The sequence below is a fragment of the Typopeltis vanoorti genome, chromosome 16, assembly GCF_054136105.1.
Source record: "Typopeltis vanoorti isolate ZY-2024b chromosome 16, IOZ_Tvanoo_1.0, whole genome shotgun sequence".
NCBI classification, from domain to species: Eukaryota; Metazoa; Arthropoda; class Arachnida; order Uropygi; family Thelyphonidae; genus Typopeltis; species Typopeltis vanoorti.
In genome coordinates this window covers 47,885,256-47,903,802 of record NC_143564.1, presented here as the reverse complement: position 1 = coordinate 47,903,802, position 18,547 = coordinate 47,885,256, and the positions used below count along the sequence as shown (strand labels likewise).

Here is an 18,547-nt window from a genome sequence, read left to right as displayed (position 1 = left end):
AAATGTAATTTCGATTCTTATAAACAACTGCATTTTTTTTCCCAATAAGCTACTGGTTTACTATGTTCACAAAATATCTCAAGATTCATTTCTGGAATTCAGTTTTGATGCTCACATAATAATATGTAAATATTAATTTTCTTGATTTCAATCCCGCCCATGAGAAGCTGTAAAGACACTGCACTTTTTTAATTTGATTTTTTTTTTTAAGTGCGAGTGGATATAGGATTTGTTTTCATAGCACTAGACTGCCAAGAAAAACCATGATAAGTTTCATTCAAAATGCTAGCTAAGTCAACTTTTTATGTCTTTTTTCAGTGAGTTCCAGTTAGTTGATATTTGGCACAGGCATGCAGGAGTTTTTCTGTTGGAAATTTGAGTTTTTCACTTCACAATTCACAAAAATTGACCATAGAACTCTCACTATTTCAGAAGAAATAGTGTGAGTATAGCAGACAGCAGCTGTCTGCAATACTCTCCTCCCCAGATGCCTATGAAAATCACTTTGTATTGGGTCAGCAGCTGGTGACAGCTAAGGGTTGAGATTGGCTATCCACCAGTCTTCAAAATGTTAGAGCTAAATGGCCTCACCTATCCCCTTTGGGAGATAAAAAGCATTAATGGATTTATTATTTATTTATAAGTATGGTTGGTGGACACAACATTAGATAAAACAGAAACCATGCTCCAGAGACTAAGCATGGTACTTTTTCAAGCCACTCCAGGATTCCAGTAATCGGAATAATGATCTCACAGTGAGCAAGCAGTGAAATTCTACACCCTGAAGACATTACAAACATCCAGTCCATTGGGATTTTTTGAAGGCAGCTAGAAGTAAATTCAATTCCCAAACAAGGTATAATGCTCTCCAATCCACAACGGTGTTGGTTGGATATACTATTTATTTGGCCAATGAGGCAGGCTAAATAATAATATATATTAGGCCCTTCCCTAACATTTGTGGAGCCCTTGGCAAGAGTACAATTTATTATTATTATTATTAACACCAGACCTCCATGGAGTCTAAAGACTCATTGCAGGAGGCAAACGTTGTTACACACAAAGCCCATCAAACCATGCTTTAAACTAATTCAATAAAACTGATCACAATGTCAGGCAAAGCATTCTACCAACCTACCTTAATAACGAAAAATTTCTTTTACATTAACCTGGTAGCAACCCTTTACTAACTTAAATGTCTTAATCGTATCCTCTCTGTTCTTCCTATTCACAAGGCTTTGCAAGCTACATTTCCTCAATCTGTCCTCATATTCAAATCATCCCAAAGACCAGTTACAATCTTAGTCAGTCTTCTCTGGACCCTTTCCAACATATCATCACCAGAAAAACCAGGGGACCAAATCTGTGCACAATAATCCATAGGGCCTGATCAAGACCTTATATAATGGAACCAGAAGAACTTCTGTATTTCTACAAGTTAAGGCCCTCTGCATCATTGCCATAATCCAATGTGATATCTTCACAACTTGTGCAATGTGAAATCTGAACTTCAGATCCTTGTCGACCACCACTCCAAGGTCTCTTATCTTCTCAACTTCCTCCAAAATTTCCCCTCCAAGAGTATACTTTGCATCCCATTGTTGCTTACCAAATTTCAGAACCTTACACTTGGCAATATTGAATTGACAGTTCCATACTGTTGCCCATTCATACAAGCTATTCAAGTCCTCCTGTAAGTCCACAACATCTGAACGATTCCTCCTCATTCTCCTTAAGTTTTGCATCATCTGTAAACAGTTGTATATCACCAGTTAAATCTATCTCAATATCATTAATATACAAATTAAGCCAGCCTGGTTGGCTGAGTGGTTAGCTTATCCACTCTCCAGCCAAAAGGCTGCAGGTTCAAATCCCGTCGTGGGCATGGATGTTTGTGATTGTCTGTGAAAATGCTAGTGGTGGTGGATGGTAGATGGCGCTGGTGTAGTTACAGTTCATTGTAGTTGGTGGAGACAGAGAGCTGTAGAGTAGGTGCCCTCCTTCGATGAGTTTTTGGACTCCCTGGAGGAGTCATGTAATAATAATAAAATTAAATAACAATGGTCCCAAAACTGATCCTTGCGGCACACAACTAGTGACTTTCCTCTTTCAAGATAATGCTCCCCCCCCCCTACCATACATAACTTGCTGATCGCTATCTGATAGCCATTCACCTATCCAACTCACTGGTCTATCATCCATTCTCATCTGCTTCAGTTTAGTGACCAATTTGTGTTGTGGCAATCTATCAAAATCCTTTGCAAAGTTCAAGTATTCCACTGTATATACATCTCCCTTGTCTAATACATTCTCACCCTGTTATAGTACATAAGCAAGTTTGTAAAACATGACCTCCCTTTGCTAACAAGCAGAAAGAATACCACTGTTATCAACTCACTTTTGTATCCTATATTTCACCAATCTCTCCAATACCTTAACTACAACTTCAGATATACAGATCGACCTAATTTGTTACCTTAGCCATATCACCACCTTTGTGAAGTGGAACAATTTTGCTTTCCTTCCACTCATAAAGCCCCATATATGTCAAAATATTTAAAAGTTATAAGTCAAGCTAACGAACTGTTAAATAAAATATCTTCTCTTCTCTCCTACCTTGACAAATATACCTTCACACAACAAAATTGAAAAATATGTGTATATCTATGGTTTTTATACAACTGAAAGTTGGCAACATAACAAATATGCTGAATTAATTATTATTTCAGCATATTTTTATTAATTATTATTCATCTGAATTAATTATTATTCAGCCATATTGTTCTGTTTTGTTGATGAGCAATAAATAAAGACATGCATAATTCATTTATTATTATATACTGTATTTATTCCACAACATTTATTTTTCTTGCCATTATTTCAGCAAAATCACTAATTATGTTTACAAAGACGATTTTCAAATACTTTTTGTTCTATTGACAGTAATAATCCCAAATGATAAGATAAACATGATAAGAAACATACATAATGGTCATATTATCTTGGTTGTGTATGTTATGTCATTCTTAACAGTTATTTTATGTGATTTGATTCTGATTCTTTCTTTTTTTTTTTATTTTTTATTGAATGCTTTTTTCTTGGGATCCTGCCATGGAGGTCCCATGGAAGGGCCTCTTTTGTATCTAAAGGCGGCCCTGATATATTATGTACGGTATTGACCTTATGTTTTCACAAAGGCCTTCATTATCTGGGAGTATTAGGAAATCAATTTTCTGATTGGATAATTGAAAGTACAATTAACTGGGGACAGTACTGTACAGATGTCATTTAGCATGCTAGCCCATTCAAGGGGTATTTAACTGACGGTTTAGTTATTGAAGGTCAGATCAGATAATTGAGAGATAACTGTATGTATATATCATCATCATTTCTTGCTACACATCCTCAAGAAGAATAGAGGATACTGTGATAGTAGTATAAAATAATATTGTATTATCACTTGTCTCCTGTCAGAATTTTTTTTTCTATATTATAAAATATATCCGTGCAATTAGCCTAGTGGCTGTGCGCTTCACAACCATATGCCTGGGGAAGGAGTGTCCAAGGTTCGATTCCCGTTGGTGATGTGATCTTCCTCAGCCATAGCCAAGTTAGCCGATCTTGGGTGTGGATAGTAGGGTTTTTCCCCCAGTTTATCCTGTGGTTTTTCATCCTGAAAAGCAGGCAAACTGGCCTTGAGAACTCAACGCTATGGACATAGGATACACCGGGGTGTAGGGCTGACCACCTTATCCTGTGAACAGTTTGAGGTCTGATGATTAATAAACCCTTGACACCACATGGCAAAAGAGGGGAAAAGGAAGATGAGATGAGATTATAAAATATTTCATTTTCTTCAAAATTAGGAAAATTGTAACTTTTAAGCAACAAATGTATAAATATGAAATAATAAATATAAAAATATATAAGCTGGCCTGATTGTTGGAGTGGTAGTATTTCTGCTCTGACCAACAGACTGTGAGATAGAATCCTACTGTAGCATGAATGTTGGTAAAAGTTTTAGACTGCATATGATTTTCATTGTACACTGTGAGTACCTTATACCCATATATGTTATCAATGTACTATAGGTTGATCAATCAACCTCTTGTGTATGGGCTCAACATAAAAAACAAAAACAAAAAAAAAAACTTAAAGGTGTGCCAAAGTGGATTATGTACTTGAAAAGTAGCTTTTACAGATTGTCTAACTTTTAGCCTACTCATGTGCTAATATAATATAAGTTTACAATCTTTTGAGGGTGGGATTGATCTTAGTTTATTATTATTATTATTTTATTTAAAATCTGTTATTCATAAATGTCAAATATGGTCAGGTGCTTTGTGCATCAAATATTGTCATCATTCGCTGGATCTTATCCTTGTCATCAGACACCAGTTTTTGCTAATCTCTGTTAAGTGACCTACCATTTTAGATCAACTCAGCAATACAAAGATCACATAAACAGAGCTAATAAAATGAAGGCAACTTCAATAAAAAAAAAAAAGGCAACAGAAGAGCCAAGTTTTTTAAAGAATCTAGCTAATGGGATAAATACAATATATAATAATTATGGGTCAAGAAAAATTAATAGGACTGAGCAGTGGATGAATATAGTAGCTAAAGCTATAAGAGTTTAATACTGGTATCAAAAATAGGAATTTTCTAATTGGCTTATGTAATTAATTTTTTATTTATGTTAGTTTAATTTATTTAACTTTTTACTACAAGAGGCTAGGCAGATAAATTACTTTAGACATTATGTAGCTTTAATATTGTGTATGTGTGTGTGTCCCTGAAGATCACCTTAATGTAATATGGCCAAAATATAGAATGTTAATATTATTATTATCATCATCAGAGATCTCCAAGGACTCATTGAGGGAGGTCTCAGATCACCTACACCTGATGTCATACGGTCTCTTAAACTCACTCACATTAGATGCATTCACCACTTCACCAGGCAAACTGTTCCACCCTTAAACATACATCAGTTTAAGGTGCAAAGTAAGGCTATGTATTTTGTGGTTTATTCAGCATAATAAACAGATTTTCAACTGTTTATTATGCTAGCACTACAGGAAATATCGCAAAAGCTGACAAAATAGCTCAAAAGATCACTTGGATTTTATGAAACACATTATAATTGGGATAAGCAGAATATTATTCCTCTTTATAATATTTTGATATTACCACACTTGGTCACCTGAATTTCTTGGGAATGTGATATGGTAGATTCAGAGGCGAGTGGTCAAAATGGTGACTGATCTGTGGAGTATTCCTTATGAGGAGAGACTACAATTCTGTAGGTTATGAAATTTAGGTGATGGGAAAAGAGAGGAGAGTTTTTCATTCTTACAGGCAAATCAGCCAGGAAAAAATACAATTTGCAGACAATAAATACTATTGGTAGTGGGCAGTAGATGGGGGTCATGTGTAGTTGATGGATTAAGTAAGCAGTGAAAACAGTGAGTTGCATGTAGTAGAGTAGAATATCCTCCCTCAGTGAGTCCTTGGAGGTGTGGCATAATAGTAATATGATTTAAACCTATAACTTAGTAAGAGTTTTAGACAGTGTGGTTGGTGTAGATTTCCCATAATGAGTCCAGACTTCATGGGTACCTGTGTATAATAATATAGCAGGAGGATGGTGGAGAGATATTACTTATGGTAGGTGATGAGTTGTGTCCTCTCAGAGTACAATTTGTCAGCTTGAGAATTTGAGATCCAGTAAACATTACAGAAAACATAAATAAAAGTACCAAGACACAGCTTAACCTGCGATTACAACAAATTAACATAGAAGAAAATAAAAGTGTGGAATCTCTTTGGAATAGATTCCACACTTTTATTTGGCATCGTAACAACAAGTATTGAAGAAGTAGGTTATGTGAATAATATAAAACAACAGGAATGGATGACAGATGAGATTCTTTCTCTTATTGATACAAGAAGAATGTACAAAAACAAAGACCTTGCCAGGTATACAGAAACACATAACATCATCAAGAAAAAAATAAAAGAAGCCAAGGAAAATTGGATGAAAAATTTATGTACTGAAATTGAACTGCTTCAGAAGAAACATGATAATTTCAATCTGTATAAGAAAATCAACGAAATTTCTGGAAAACTGAGGAAAAAGCAAATAGTGTCTCTAAGAGACGAAAATGGAAAAATAGTTCTAGAAGAAGAGAATAAAGCACAGATTTGGATAAAATATGTAACAGAACTTTTCAATGATACTAGACAGAAACCTATAAATATAAAAGATAACATTCAAGGACCAGCAATTATGAAATTCGAAATAGAGAATGCTATACGAACAAGTAAAACAGGAAAAGCCAGTGGACCAGATGGTGTGTAAACAGAATTTTTAAAATTAATAGAACCAGATAACATCAAACTTCTTGAAAAACTATTTAATAAAATATATGAAAGTGATGAATTTCCATCAGATTGGCTCAAATCTACATTTATCACTGTCCCAAAGAAACCCAAAGCAAATTCCTGTGGTGACTTCCGACTTATTAGTCTATTGAGCCAAACATTAAAAATATTTTTGAAAGTAATTCAGAATCGTATTTATAGAAAAAGTGAAGAAACTCTTAAGTGAAACACAATTCGGCTTTTGGAATGGTTTTGGTACTAGAGAGGCCCTTTTCTGTACCCAAATATTGATACAAAAATGCATAGAAAAACAGAAATCTGTCTTTATGTGTTTCATAGATTTTGAAAAAGCATTCGACAAAGTCAGACACGCTAACTTAATAGAAGTCCTTCAACAAATAAGGTTAGACGAACAAGACATAAGACTAATAACAAATCTGTATTGGAATCAGTCAGCTACTGTTCAATTAGACAACATTACCACCAGATATTAACATCAAAAGAGGAGTGAGACAAGGATGTGTGCTCTCACCACTCCTGTTCAACATATATGCAGAGGTAATCTTTAAAAAAGCATTGGAAGAATGTTCAGAGGGAATCACAATAAATGGAAAGATTGTTAACAACCTACGATATGCAGATGACACTGTGCTAATTGCAGATAATATTATGGATCTCCAAAAACTCATTGACAGAGTATACATAGAAAGCCAAAGAATGGGAATAAATATAAACATCAACAAGACAAAATACATGATCATCAGCAAACATCCAGCCTCATCAATGAAACTGACACTCAATGGGAAAAATATTGATCAAGTGTCAAGATATAAATATCTTGGTTGCTGGCTTAATGAACGGTGGGATCCAGAAATAGATATAAAGACAAGGATTGAAGTTGCACGGCAGTCCTTGATGAAAATGAGAACACTATTCTGCAATAAAGACCTAAACATGGAAGTCAGATGCTGAATGCTGAAATGCTACGTGTGGTCTATTCTGCTCTATGGAGTTGAAACATGGACATTGAAGGCGACAACCATCAAGAAAATCGAAGCCTTTGAGATGTGGCTATACAGAAGAATGCTAAAGATATCATGGACAGAAAAAATTACCAATGAAGATGTCTTAAAATCCATTGACAAAGCTAAACATCTTGTACAAATAATCAAGAAACGAAAAACATCATATCTTGGTCACATCATGAGAAACAGCAAATACCAACTTCTACAAACTATTTTGATAGGAAGAATTGGTGGCAAAGGAACTAGAGGAAGAAAAAGAATATCATGGTTTGACAATATCAAGACGTGGACAGGAAAGAGCAGTGCACAACTGCTCAGATTAGCACAAGAGCGCAATTTGTTTGCCAAGATGGTCGCTGACCTTCGATAGAAGATAGCACAATAAGAAGAAGAAGTAAGAGTTTTATGGAGTAGATTATTATTGCTATTATTCAAAAACTCCATAGAATCACAAGACTCATCATCAAAGGCCCATCTTCAACAATAGAAAGTCTAACGAAGGCACCCTCACCACCTTCTCAAATAATGCATTCCATGATTTAATCACCCTTCATGCAAAAAATGCCACTCTGCCCCATTTACTCACCACTTCCTTTAGCTCTTTCCATGAATGGGCTTTTTGTTGTTCCATATGAAAAATATTATTATTATTATTACATAACACCTCCAGGGAGTCCAAAGACTCATCGAGGGAGGGCACCTACTCTACAGCTCTCAGTCTCCACCACTCCACTAACTGCAACTACATTCATCATCTACACCAGCACCATCTACCGCCGCCCACCACCACTATTTCCACAGACAATCACTAACGTCCATGCCCACAGTGGGATTCGAACCCACAGCCTTTTGGCTGGAGAGCAGATACGCTAACCACTCGGCCAACTAGGCCTCTCACATCACACCTTTCTCTTCTGTCCAGAAAACTTTTACAGTTTGCAGGCCCTGATCTATCCACATACCAGCATTGTACAGTCCTGATATCATTTTTGTTATACTTCTTTGTTGTACTTCTGCACCTTCTCTATAATTGATTCATTCCCTTTCAAATCCTAGCAAACAGTTTGAGTACAATAATCTAGATATAGTCTTATCAGGACGTTATACAATGATACCACTTTATGCCACTCTTTTCATCTCTGCTGGTCATTAACGTTTTCAGCATTGCAGCAATCCATTTGTTGCCTTCACCACCTTCACTGTTTCTCCCATAAATTTCTATTGACCATCTCATGATTTCTTGCTTACTCCACTTCCTCTAATATGATATAGTATGCAGCTTCTCATTATGGGATTCCAAATTTCAAAGCATTACATTTGGTTGCATTAAACTGAAATCCTCATTTATTCTCCCATCTTTTCAATTTATTAAAATCCTCCTGAAAGGATGCAATATGAGCACTATTAATAATAGTAACTAATAATTACTAATAAGATGATAAAGAAATTTTTCAATAAATCACTGGACAGGAGGGAATAAGGAGTCACCCCTGGAAGTTGTGTAATGTTGTGGTAGCAAGAATAGTAAATGAGTGGAATGGATTATCAGAGGTAGTTGTGAGTGCTCTGTCAGTGAATGATTTTAAAGAGAGGTGTAATGGGCCAGTGTGGTTGGTGTAGATTTCCCATAATGAGTCCAGACTTCATGGGTACCTGTGTATAATAATATAGCAGGAGGATGGTGGAGAGATATTACTTATGGTATGTGATGAGTTGTGTCCTCTCAGGGTACAATTTGTCAGCTTGAGAATTTGAGATCCAGTAGGCTAGTAATGACAGTTTTGAGAATTTGTGTGGTATGAGGTAGAAGTGGACAGAATATTTTGTGGGATGCTGCTGTAGACCAGTAACATAGAGGACAGTGAGCAAGAAATGTTTAATCAAATCAGTTTGGCAATTTGCCTAAAATGAAATCACCTGTAATGATCACTTGCTTATCACAGCTGTTCTTGGAGCAGATGATCATAATAAGTGGTTTCAGTTATAGTGATGGAATGAAGAAACAGCAGATGGTGATATGATAGGTGCATTGGAATTCTCAAGGGTCGTGGATAACATGTACTGCAAGAAACATGAGGATCAAAATTTCAGAGTTGGTCATAGTGTCCGAAGATTTGATCACATAATTCTACTTTTTGGGGGAAGAAGGGGGGGGATAATAAACATGTGGAAGCCTCAAGGGGGAAAAAAAGTTTATGTGGAATTTTTATAATGACCCCTCATTCAAAAGATCACAAGACCTATAATGTGGCAAGTGATTGAGAAGAAAGAACAATCTAATGCTTCTTAAAAAGTTGGGGATTGTACTCATTGGGAAAAATAGTATGGGACAGATTGTTCGAAAGAACAGAGGTCAGTGGAATGAAGGAAGATGAGAAGTTTGTTCAGTATGTTTGGAGTTGGACAATATACGGATGTTGACCAGTGCCTGTGCCAGTTCTTACATGATTAGAAGAATTCTAGTGGAAGAATGGTGGTGGCAGAGCAATCCCAATAAAATCACCTATAGAAAAAGCATAATGTGAAAATAGAACACCTATAGGAAAGTGACTGAAGGGAGTCTGTGAGAGAGAGGTCACCCATTAAGCAGATCACCCTTTCTGTATATTATCAAGAATCCTCAGGGAGGTTTTGGATGTACCATCCCAAATCTAAGAACAATATTCCAAGGTTGGTCAGATCTGGAACCTATAAAATGTTAGAAGTTGAGCAGGAATGAAGTAATGTTTTGAACAAAAAAAAAAAAAACACCACGTTTTTTAAAAGCTGAGGAAGCTATTGATATGGTATGTGTCCTTGTACCAGAATAAGTTGGATGCATCAGTCAGCCCAAGAAGAAGAAAGTGATCTTGACAGGATATCTGAACATTATCTGAAATAAATAGGAGTGAAGTAGCATCTTTCTTGCAGGTAATACAACAGGACTGACTTTTAATGCCATTGAAATATACAAAGTTGTCTTTCTCATACTTCAGAATGGTGAGGAGACCAGTATTTAACTCATTAGTTATGGAAGATCTTGAGGATTCAATCATGATTACTACAGAGTTTCTTGAATGAAGAGGAGGAATGGAGAGTACTATCATCAGCAAAACTATGAATAGGATTTGAAGTCAGAAAGAGAAGGTCATTGATGTAAAAGAGGAAGAGCGTGGGGAGAATACAGAACCCTGGGATACTCCAGCATTAAGAAGGAAATATTACGAAAGGAAAGTCATCCACCATAACATGCAGTAAAATGATCAGAGAGAAAGCTGGAGATTCAATCACAAAGGGTAGGATGGAGACCATAAGATTGTAGCCTGTTCAGAAAACCTCGGTACCAGACATGATCAAATGCCTTTGAAATATCAAGAGCAATCACATGTGTTTCTCCAAATATTTCCATGACCTATGTTTAATGGAAATTATTATTATTATTATCCCAAGTCCTCATGGAGCCAAAGACTCATCTGGGAGGTCCTTTTATCACACACACACACAGCTCATCATACCATGTTTTAAACACATTGAAACTCTTTGCAGACACCACATTCTCAGGCAAGGCATTCCAATCATTCACAACTCTGCATGAAAAAAACCTGCCTCTTACTCCCCTACTCACACCCTCTTTATACAGTTTCCAAGGATGACCTCTGGTTCTTCCCTGATCTCCCACTATTCTCTGTAAAACTTCTCCAGCATTGATCCTATAACAACCCCTTACCAACTTGTAGGTCTCTATCATATCTCCCCTCTTCCTTCTCTCCACTAGACTCTGCAAATTACATCTTTTCAATCTTTCCTCATACTCGACATTCCAGAGGTCAGAAACCATCTTAGTCAGTCGCCTTTGGATCCTTCCAACATCTCTCCATCCTTCTGAAAACCCGGTGACCAAATCTGGGCACAATAGTCCATGTGTGGCCTAATCAAAGCCTTATACAACAGAACAAGAATCTCCCTACTTCTACACGTCAGTGTCCTCCGCATCATTCCCAGAAGTCTTTGTGTTGTCTTCACAATTTTGGCGATGTGTCCCCTAAATTTTAGTCCTTATCCACTATCACCAGATCTCTTATTTCCTCTACCTCCAACAATATATTCTCACCAAGCATAAATTCTGTGTCCCATCTTTGTTTTCCAAATTTTAAACCTTGCACTTTGCAACATTGAACTCACATTCCCATTTCCGTTCCCAATCACTCAATTTATTCAAGTCTTCTTGCAAGGCCACAACATCTTCACTACTCTTTATAGTTTGTCCCAACTTTGCATCATCTGCAAACAACTGAATATCTCCATCCAAATCTTCGCCAATATCATTAATATACAAGTTAAACAGTAATGGCCCTAAAACAGACCCCTGAGGCACTACACTAGTGACTTTCCTTTTCCTAGATATCGCTCTCCCATACACAACTTGTTGATACCTATCTGATAGCCAGTCTCCAATCCAATGCACTAATCTAATATCCAACCCCATCTGCTCTAGTTTGACTGTCAACTTATCATGAGGTACTCTATCAAAAGCATTTGCGAAATCCAAGTATATTACTGTGTATCCTTCTCCTCAGTCCAAGGAAGCAGTCACTTTATTGTAATAAGTAAGTAGATTACTAAATCATTCACCTCCCTTTAGCAAATACATGCTGTCCATCAAAGATAATACCATTGTTGTCAACCCAATTCTGGATCCTAGTTCTCACAAGTTTCTCCAACAACTTAACCACAACACATGACACACAAATAGGCATATAAATTAATACTTGAGTTCGATCACCTCCTTTATGAAGTGGCACAATCTTACCCTCCTTCCACTCCTTAGGAACTTGACTGAGTGCAAGACTCATATTAAAAAAATATGTCAAGGCAGGTGTCAACTCCCTGGCACATTCCTTCAGAACACGTGGTGATATATTATCAAGTCCCACAGCCTTATTAACATCTAGTTTGCTCAACTTCCCATACACCTCTTGCTCACTTACACTCAGTCTCTCGTCCCCCATCATCAATTGCTTTCAATCTCTCCATGAAGTCAAATTCACAAGATTGAAAGACCTTTATGAACTGCTCATTAAGTATCTCCACCACACATTCTGCAACAGCTGTCTATATACCATTTTCTTCAATCAATGTCATCCTTCCATAATATTCTTTCTTTTGCCTGCTACACATCAAAAGAACTCCTTAGGATTCTTTTTGGCTTCATTAGCTAACTGTTGTTCCTACTTCTCTTTAGCTACCCTCAGCAACCAAGTTACTCTCCTTGCATGGTCTTTGTAAACCTCATGGAATTGGTTATTTCCACTTCTCTTATGCTGTCTCCACAATGCCCTTTTTCTCTGTATCGCATGCTTAATCTGTTTATTCATCCATCTCACACCTGCCTTATTTAACCTTCTCAGCCTTGGAATACATTTAGACATTGCATCTACTAGATAGTTTTTGAAAATCTCCCAAGCTGCACTGATCTCTTTTCCAGCTAACTCCTCATTCCACGCTACACCTGCAAGCTGTCTCCTGAGCTCTTCATAATCACCCCCGCTTTGTAGTTCCACATATACCCTTTTCTCACAGGGGTCCTCGCACTGCTGGCAACCACCCAGGCAATCATCTCATGGTCACTCTCACCAATTGGTGGATGATTTGACACCTCATTTATAATTACATTCTCTGATGAAATGACCAAATTCAAGACCCTTAATCCTCGTGTGCCCTCTGTTACATACTCTCTGAGGTAGTTATCCCTCAAAAACTCAAGAAACTCATTTTCTTTACTTCCAGTTGCTATCTCATCATTCCAGTCTATATTACCATAATTAAAATCATCCATAATGATCACCCTTTTCTTATTTGCTTTGCTAATTTGACTATATACTTCACTATCACCACCATCCACATTACCAGGTCTATAACAACATCCCACCGAGTATTTGATTCCATTTACCTCTATCTCACACCAAACTGCCTCAAAACTACTGGCACTATTTCGGTCTTGCATCTCTACTTTGTATGGACATAACTCTTTCTCTATCATCAATAGCACTCCCCTCCCTTTTTTCTCCTTCTGACCTCACGAAACACATCATACCCTTCCATCTCTATTCCTGTCAGGATGTCATCCTCTTCCAACCATGTCTCACTTATTCCGACAACCTTTGAGTGAACAGACGCAATTAGTGCAACCATTTCATCTGCCTTGTTTCTTATACTTCTAGCATTGGTATACAAACACAACAGCTCATTTCTGGATCTACAGCTAGTTCCACTGATACCACTCACCCGATGTGATCTCTCCATGCTAGACTGGGGCCATTTCCCTTTCTGCTTCTTCATTTTAGAACCCTTTTCAATTCCAACTGTTTCCTCTTGATCCCTGGTCATCTCATTCCTTTCCTGCCTATACACATGCTCTTACCTCCTCTTGGAGCACCCACCTTTCTCACGCTGTGTACCCCTGCCCACCCTGAGCCTCCCCGTTTCCCTGCTCGTCTTGCGCACCCATTCTCTCATTTTCTATACTCATACCACTCACTTCCCCATTCATATCCACTTCTTCAATCTCTCCTGCTCTTCCACATCATTCCCCTCTTGATCTGATTCATTCTCTCTATTCACTTCTCTACCTTCCAGCAGCAGTCTCTCCAAGCGATTCACACCATAACCACTCAAATGCAGTCCATCGCTCCCATACAGCTCATTCCACACATTAACAAACTGTACTCCCATCTCCTCACACATTTCAGCCAACATATCATTCATAATCCTTGCTCTCCACCTCATTTCACCACAGTCATACCTAGGCAACACACTGACTACCCTTCCTGCCACACTATTCTCTTTTATCCTTCTAAGCAACCTCCTGATATACATTCTGACATGCTCTTTGCCCTCTCTCAAATCATTTGTGCCAATTAATACTATTAACTCTTTTGCTTGCTCCCACCTCATATCCAATGCAATGGGTAAGGTTAGCAGGGCAGTCTGCTATAGCATGAGAATGGTGGTCTCCAGGTAGTGAAGAAGTTTGTTTTTTATTACCTTCATCATTTTCAAGAAAATAATGCGAGAACAGTAGTATCATAGTTTGATGGCTGAATTTTATCTCCTTTGTAGGTACAGGCTTATTTTCATGCAGTTGGGTAGATGTCAGATGATCTCACAGATAAGCTTAGGTGTTGATGGTTATTCATGACTTATTTTTAACAATATTAACAACACCAAACAAACTAATTTATCAAAAGATGTTTTATTAACTGCTTGTATTTTTCTCAATTTCAAATCAGCATCATCAGAGCATAACACAGCTTGTATACGTGACAGTAAGTGAAATACTTACTTTTGTATATTTTTGTACAAAGTACTTATTTTGTCCAATACAATTGTAATGGACAAAAATCACAAGTCCTATTTTGGTGCCCTCTAATGTTGTTTAAAAAAAAAAAAAAAAGATGCCAGATGAATGTGACAACTTATATTGGCAATACAGGATGGATATTAATTCTGTACAACTGGAGGAATACAGGTTGGGCTAGGACATTTATTAGTACCAATGTTAATCGGGATTTTTCTGATGTCTTTCTGGTGAAAGATCAGAGGATGCATGCAATGCAGTAGTTTGTGTAGCAGTGCAGGAAGTGATTAGCTTTTGTCTTTAAACAAGAGTTAGAGGAAAAGACTGATTCCAAGGGGTCTGTCTGCCTTATCTTTAGGTGAAGTTACCATGGTACTATTAGAACGTGAGAGAGAGAGGTGGAAACAAGATAGGGTAGGAATTATATCCAATAGCCTCAGCAATGAACTAGAAAGCTGTAATGACAGTTTGAGCAAGAGGCAAGCTTATTGCATTTCATTCTTATTAGATCTGCTTAGAAGTTCTTGATAAATTTTTTACACCTGTTTTGGGCTGAGCTAAATAAGAAACTAGTGTTTTGGATTTAAGCTACTGAACATATGTTTCATTTTTATCATAGACTGCAGATGCACATTATAAGATATAACTAATGGACAGGGGAGGGGAATGATAAAGCAGACAGGGATATGCTGTGTAGAAAGTATAGATACTGAAAGCAGTACTAAATTTTTGTGTGAGAGGATTGTCCAAGACATAGGAATTAGTTGAGTCTGTGAAAAACAGGCTGGGATGTGATAAAGAGAAGGAGTTGAGATCAAATGTAAATGAATCATTGCTGCAATGTGGCATTGGGAGGAATGGCACAGACTTCAAAATGAGTTGCTACATTTGTTTATGAATGTCAAGATTCAGGCCTGTACTTATGCACAGGTGCATGAGGCTCTATCTGGGGGGGGGGGGGCACACCAAAAAATTAGGGGAAATTTAAGGGTCCCAAACAATGAGGAAGAGGTCCCAGAGCATTATAGCACCTCAGGCCCTGCCCACCTTGGGAAAAGTGTAAGTATGGCCCTGCCAAGATTATTACAATGTAGCAAATCCTTCTCCATTATTACAAATAATGGAAAAGGATTTGCTGCATTGCAACAATCAAGTAGATTTGCCCTAAAAACATCGGTATAAGTGAAACATTAGTTTACATTGGATAAGGAGTGATGTATGAACTGGAACAAAAAAGATGGGGGGGGGGGAATCTCTAAAAACAAGAAGCACAAGAAGGGAGAGGTAAAATACAGTACAGTTCTACCAAGAGAGAGAGTGTGTACTCTCTTGATAGAACTGTACTGGAAAAGTGGAGGAAGCAAAGAATCTTGGGGTAATGGTAATTAAAAATTTGAATTTCAAAGGATGTTACAATTTAATTTAAACTTTGACCAGCAGAGATAAGTGGATGGTGATTTCATTGTATAAAATTCTGTTCAGACTATATCTAGATTATTGTGCTCAAATCTAGTCATCAGGATTTGAAGGGAAATGAAGCAAGTTTAACAGAGCAGAGAGGAAGATAACAAAAATAATATCAGGACAGCAGTACATCAGTTATGAGGATGTACTGAGGGGATGTAATCTGCAGAGTCTGGTGGTTAGAAAACATAGGAGTGATTAGGGAAACAAAAAAAAATTCTTATCAGATTGACACTGGGGGAATTTTGTTTATATGGCAGAGAACAAGGGGAAAGAAAAGGAACAGGGACAAGAAGCAAATTTAAGAAGTGGCATGATGGATTGTATTGTCTAAGGCAGACCACCCATGATGAGTCTTAACTCTATGAGGATTAGTGTACATAGGACACACAACGTATAAGTTAGCTGTACATATATATCTAAGTAGCTAGTAATAAAGATGTGCATATTTTCATTTGCTCACAGTAGAGTAAAATATAGGTGAAAGGAATATACTTATATTAAGTTATACAAAGAATGGGAAATTATTTCATAATGATGACTACTATTTTTTTTTAATTATTATTATATAATTAAGTTAGCTGCACATATTTATCTAAGTAGCTAGTAATAAAGATGTGCACATTTTCATTTGCTCGCAGTAGAGTAAAATATAGATGAAAGGCATAATATACTTATATTAAGTTATACAAAGAATGGGAAATTATTTCATAATGATGACTACTATTTTTTTTATTATTATTATAATTCAACTGTTTAGGATGTTCTGTTGAGAATAAAGATAAAATAGTAGATCTCAACATTTCATTTTTATACATCAGACTGGATCTTAGTTCTCTATGTAATTTTTTTTTTTTTTCCAGTATGACTTCCTCTAGCCCAGCAGTTTTCAATGACAGAAATGACATGGCAGACAACTGTTCTACACTGAATTATTATAGAGATAATGGATGTCATGGTGGTCAATCAGGATTGTGGAGGAAAACACGTCTGTCGTTTTGTGATATCTGTTTAGCACCTGGACATTCTACATCTCAGTGCACTCATAAAGACAGAATATAACTGTACAGATATCTTGTCGCTGCTGTTTGTTTTATGCCTGAAAAACTATTTTTGTGCCAAATCTATACACAAATGTTCAATTCAGTAACTACTCAAAAGTAAATCATGTTAGATGTATAAAATGACTAGTTCATAAGAGTGAGAGTCACTCTTTTCAAAAACCAAAGAATAAATTGTTTCATATATTTATCAGATATAATGAATAGTGCATATTACTAGAAGTGTTATTACAAGTGCCTTTGTATTATTCTTGGTAATGTAATGTTGTTCTTCTGTTATTAGTAATTAATTACTAATTACTATTTGATAATTTCACATCGGTAACACGAAAAAGCATCCTCAATTAATAGCACTCACGCACTAATCATGTTTAATTAATTATTGCATTTTAGTACATGGATTTTCTAAAACTAAGGGTTCATGTTACTCCTGATGTCAAATAGCAAAACTTAGTAGGTAAGCTACCCAGTATCTTTTTATCTCCAACCAGAGGCTTAATTAAAAGAAAATTCTATTCAGTATTAATTAATATGAAATATTAATTAATACTGAATAGAAATTTAAAAGACATACCTGGTTGAACATTTTTAGAAAGTGAGGCCGAGAAAATATTTGAAGACAAACTTTATTTACCTGAGAACAGTCAAGAGAATAGTGTAATAATGATGCATAAATAAAACTAGTAAATGAGGAAAATGATGAATGAAATGGACTGTAGATTTTGAAAAGGAAAATTTTGAGATATAAAAATTTAATGAGCACAAAGTAGTGAAATATATACAGGACCAGCAGCATGACAGTAGTGCAGGCCAATTCACGAGAATTGCCATCAGATGATAAACTCTGCAAAATGGACTGTAAGCTACTGCGTGGTTTAAGATTATTTATTAAGAGAAATTCAGTTAGTTTGAGAGTAATGGGGAGTAGTGGTTCAAGATTAATGGGGAATAATTTATTTTGTTTAACTACCAAGAGAGCAAAATTCCTATCATCCCAATTAGTTATTGCTAGAGATTCAGAACAACATAATTTGGTTTCATTACCTTGGAATACCATCAATTTTGAAGATAATGAAACCAAATTATGTTGTTCTGAATCTCTATAAATAAGAAAGAACCAATCAGGATGCTATAAAAAGATCCTACCTAATTTTTGCAAGTTTTTCACTTGGTTATAATATAAATTAATGATTCAAAGATATTAATATTCTTGGTTTAATTCTTTATCCAAGTATAGACAAAGATTACATGTGATTTTCATGACTGGGGTAACA

General features: G+C 36.4%; 1 protein-coding gene across 2 annotated transcripts in view; it reads left to right on the top strand.

Moving 5' to 3' along the window:
• Positions 1-17,660, top strand: part of LOC150098004 (uncharacterized) — a 307,571-nt gene extending 289,911 nt beyond the window's left edge. For both annotated transcript variants that reach the window (XM_090406477.1, XM_090406476.1), the window contains exon 15: positions 17,076-17,660. In XM_090406477.1, coding sequence (XP_090262603.1) covers positions 17,076-17,274 — 199 coding nt within the window. In that variant the 3' untranslated portion in view covers positions 17,275-17,660. The remainder of the gene's footprint in view (positions 1-17,075) is intronic.
• Positions 17,661-18,547: the final 887 nt, after the last annotated feature.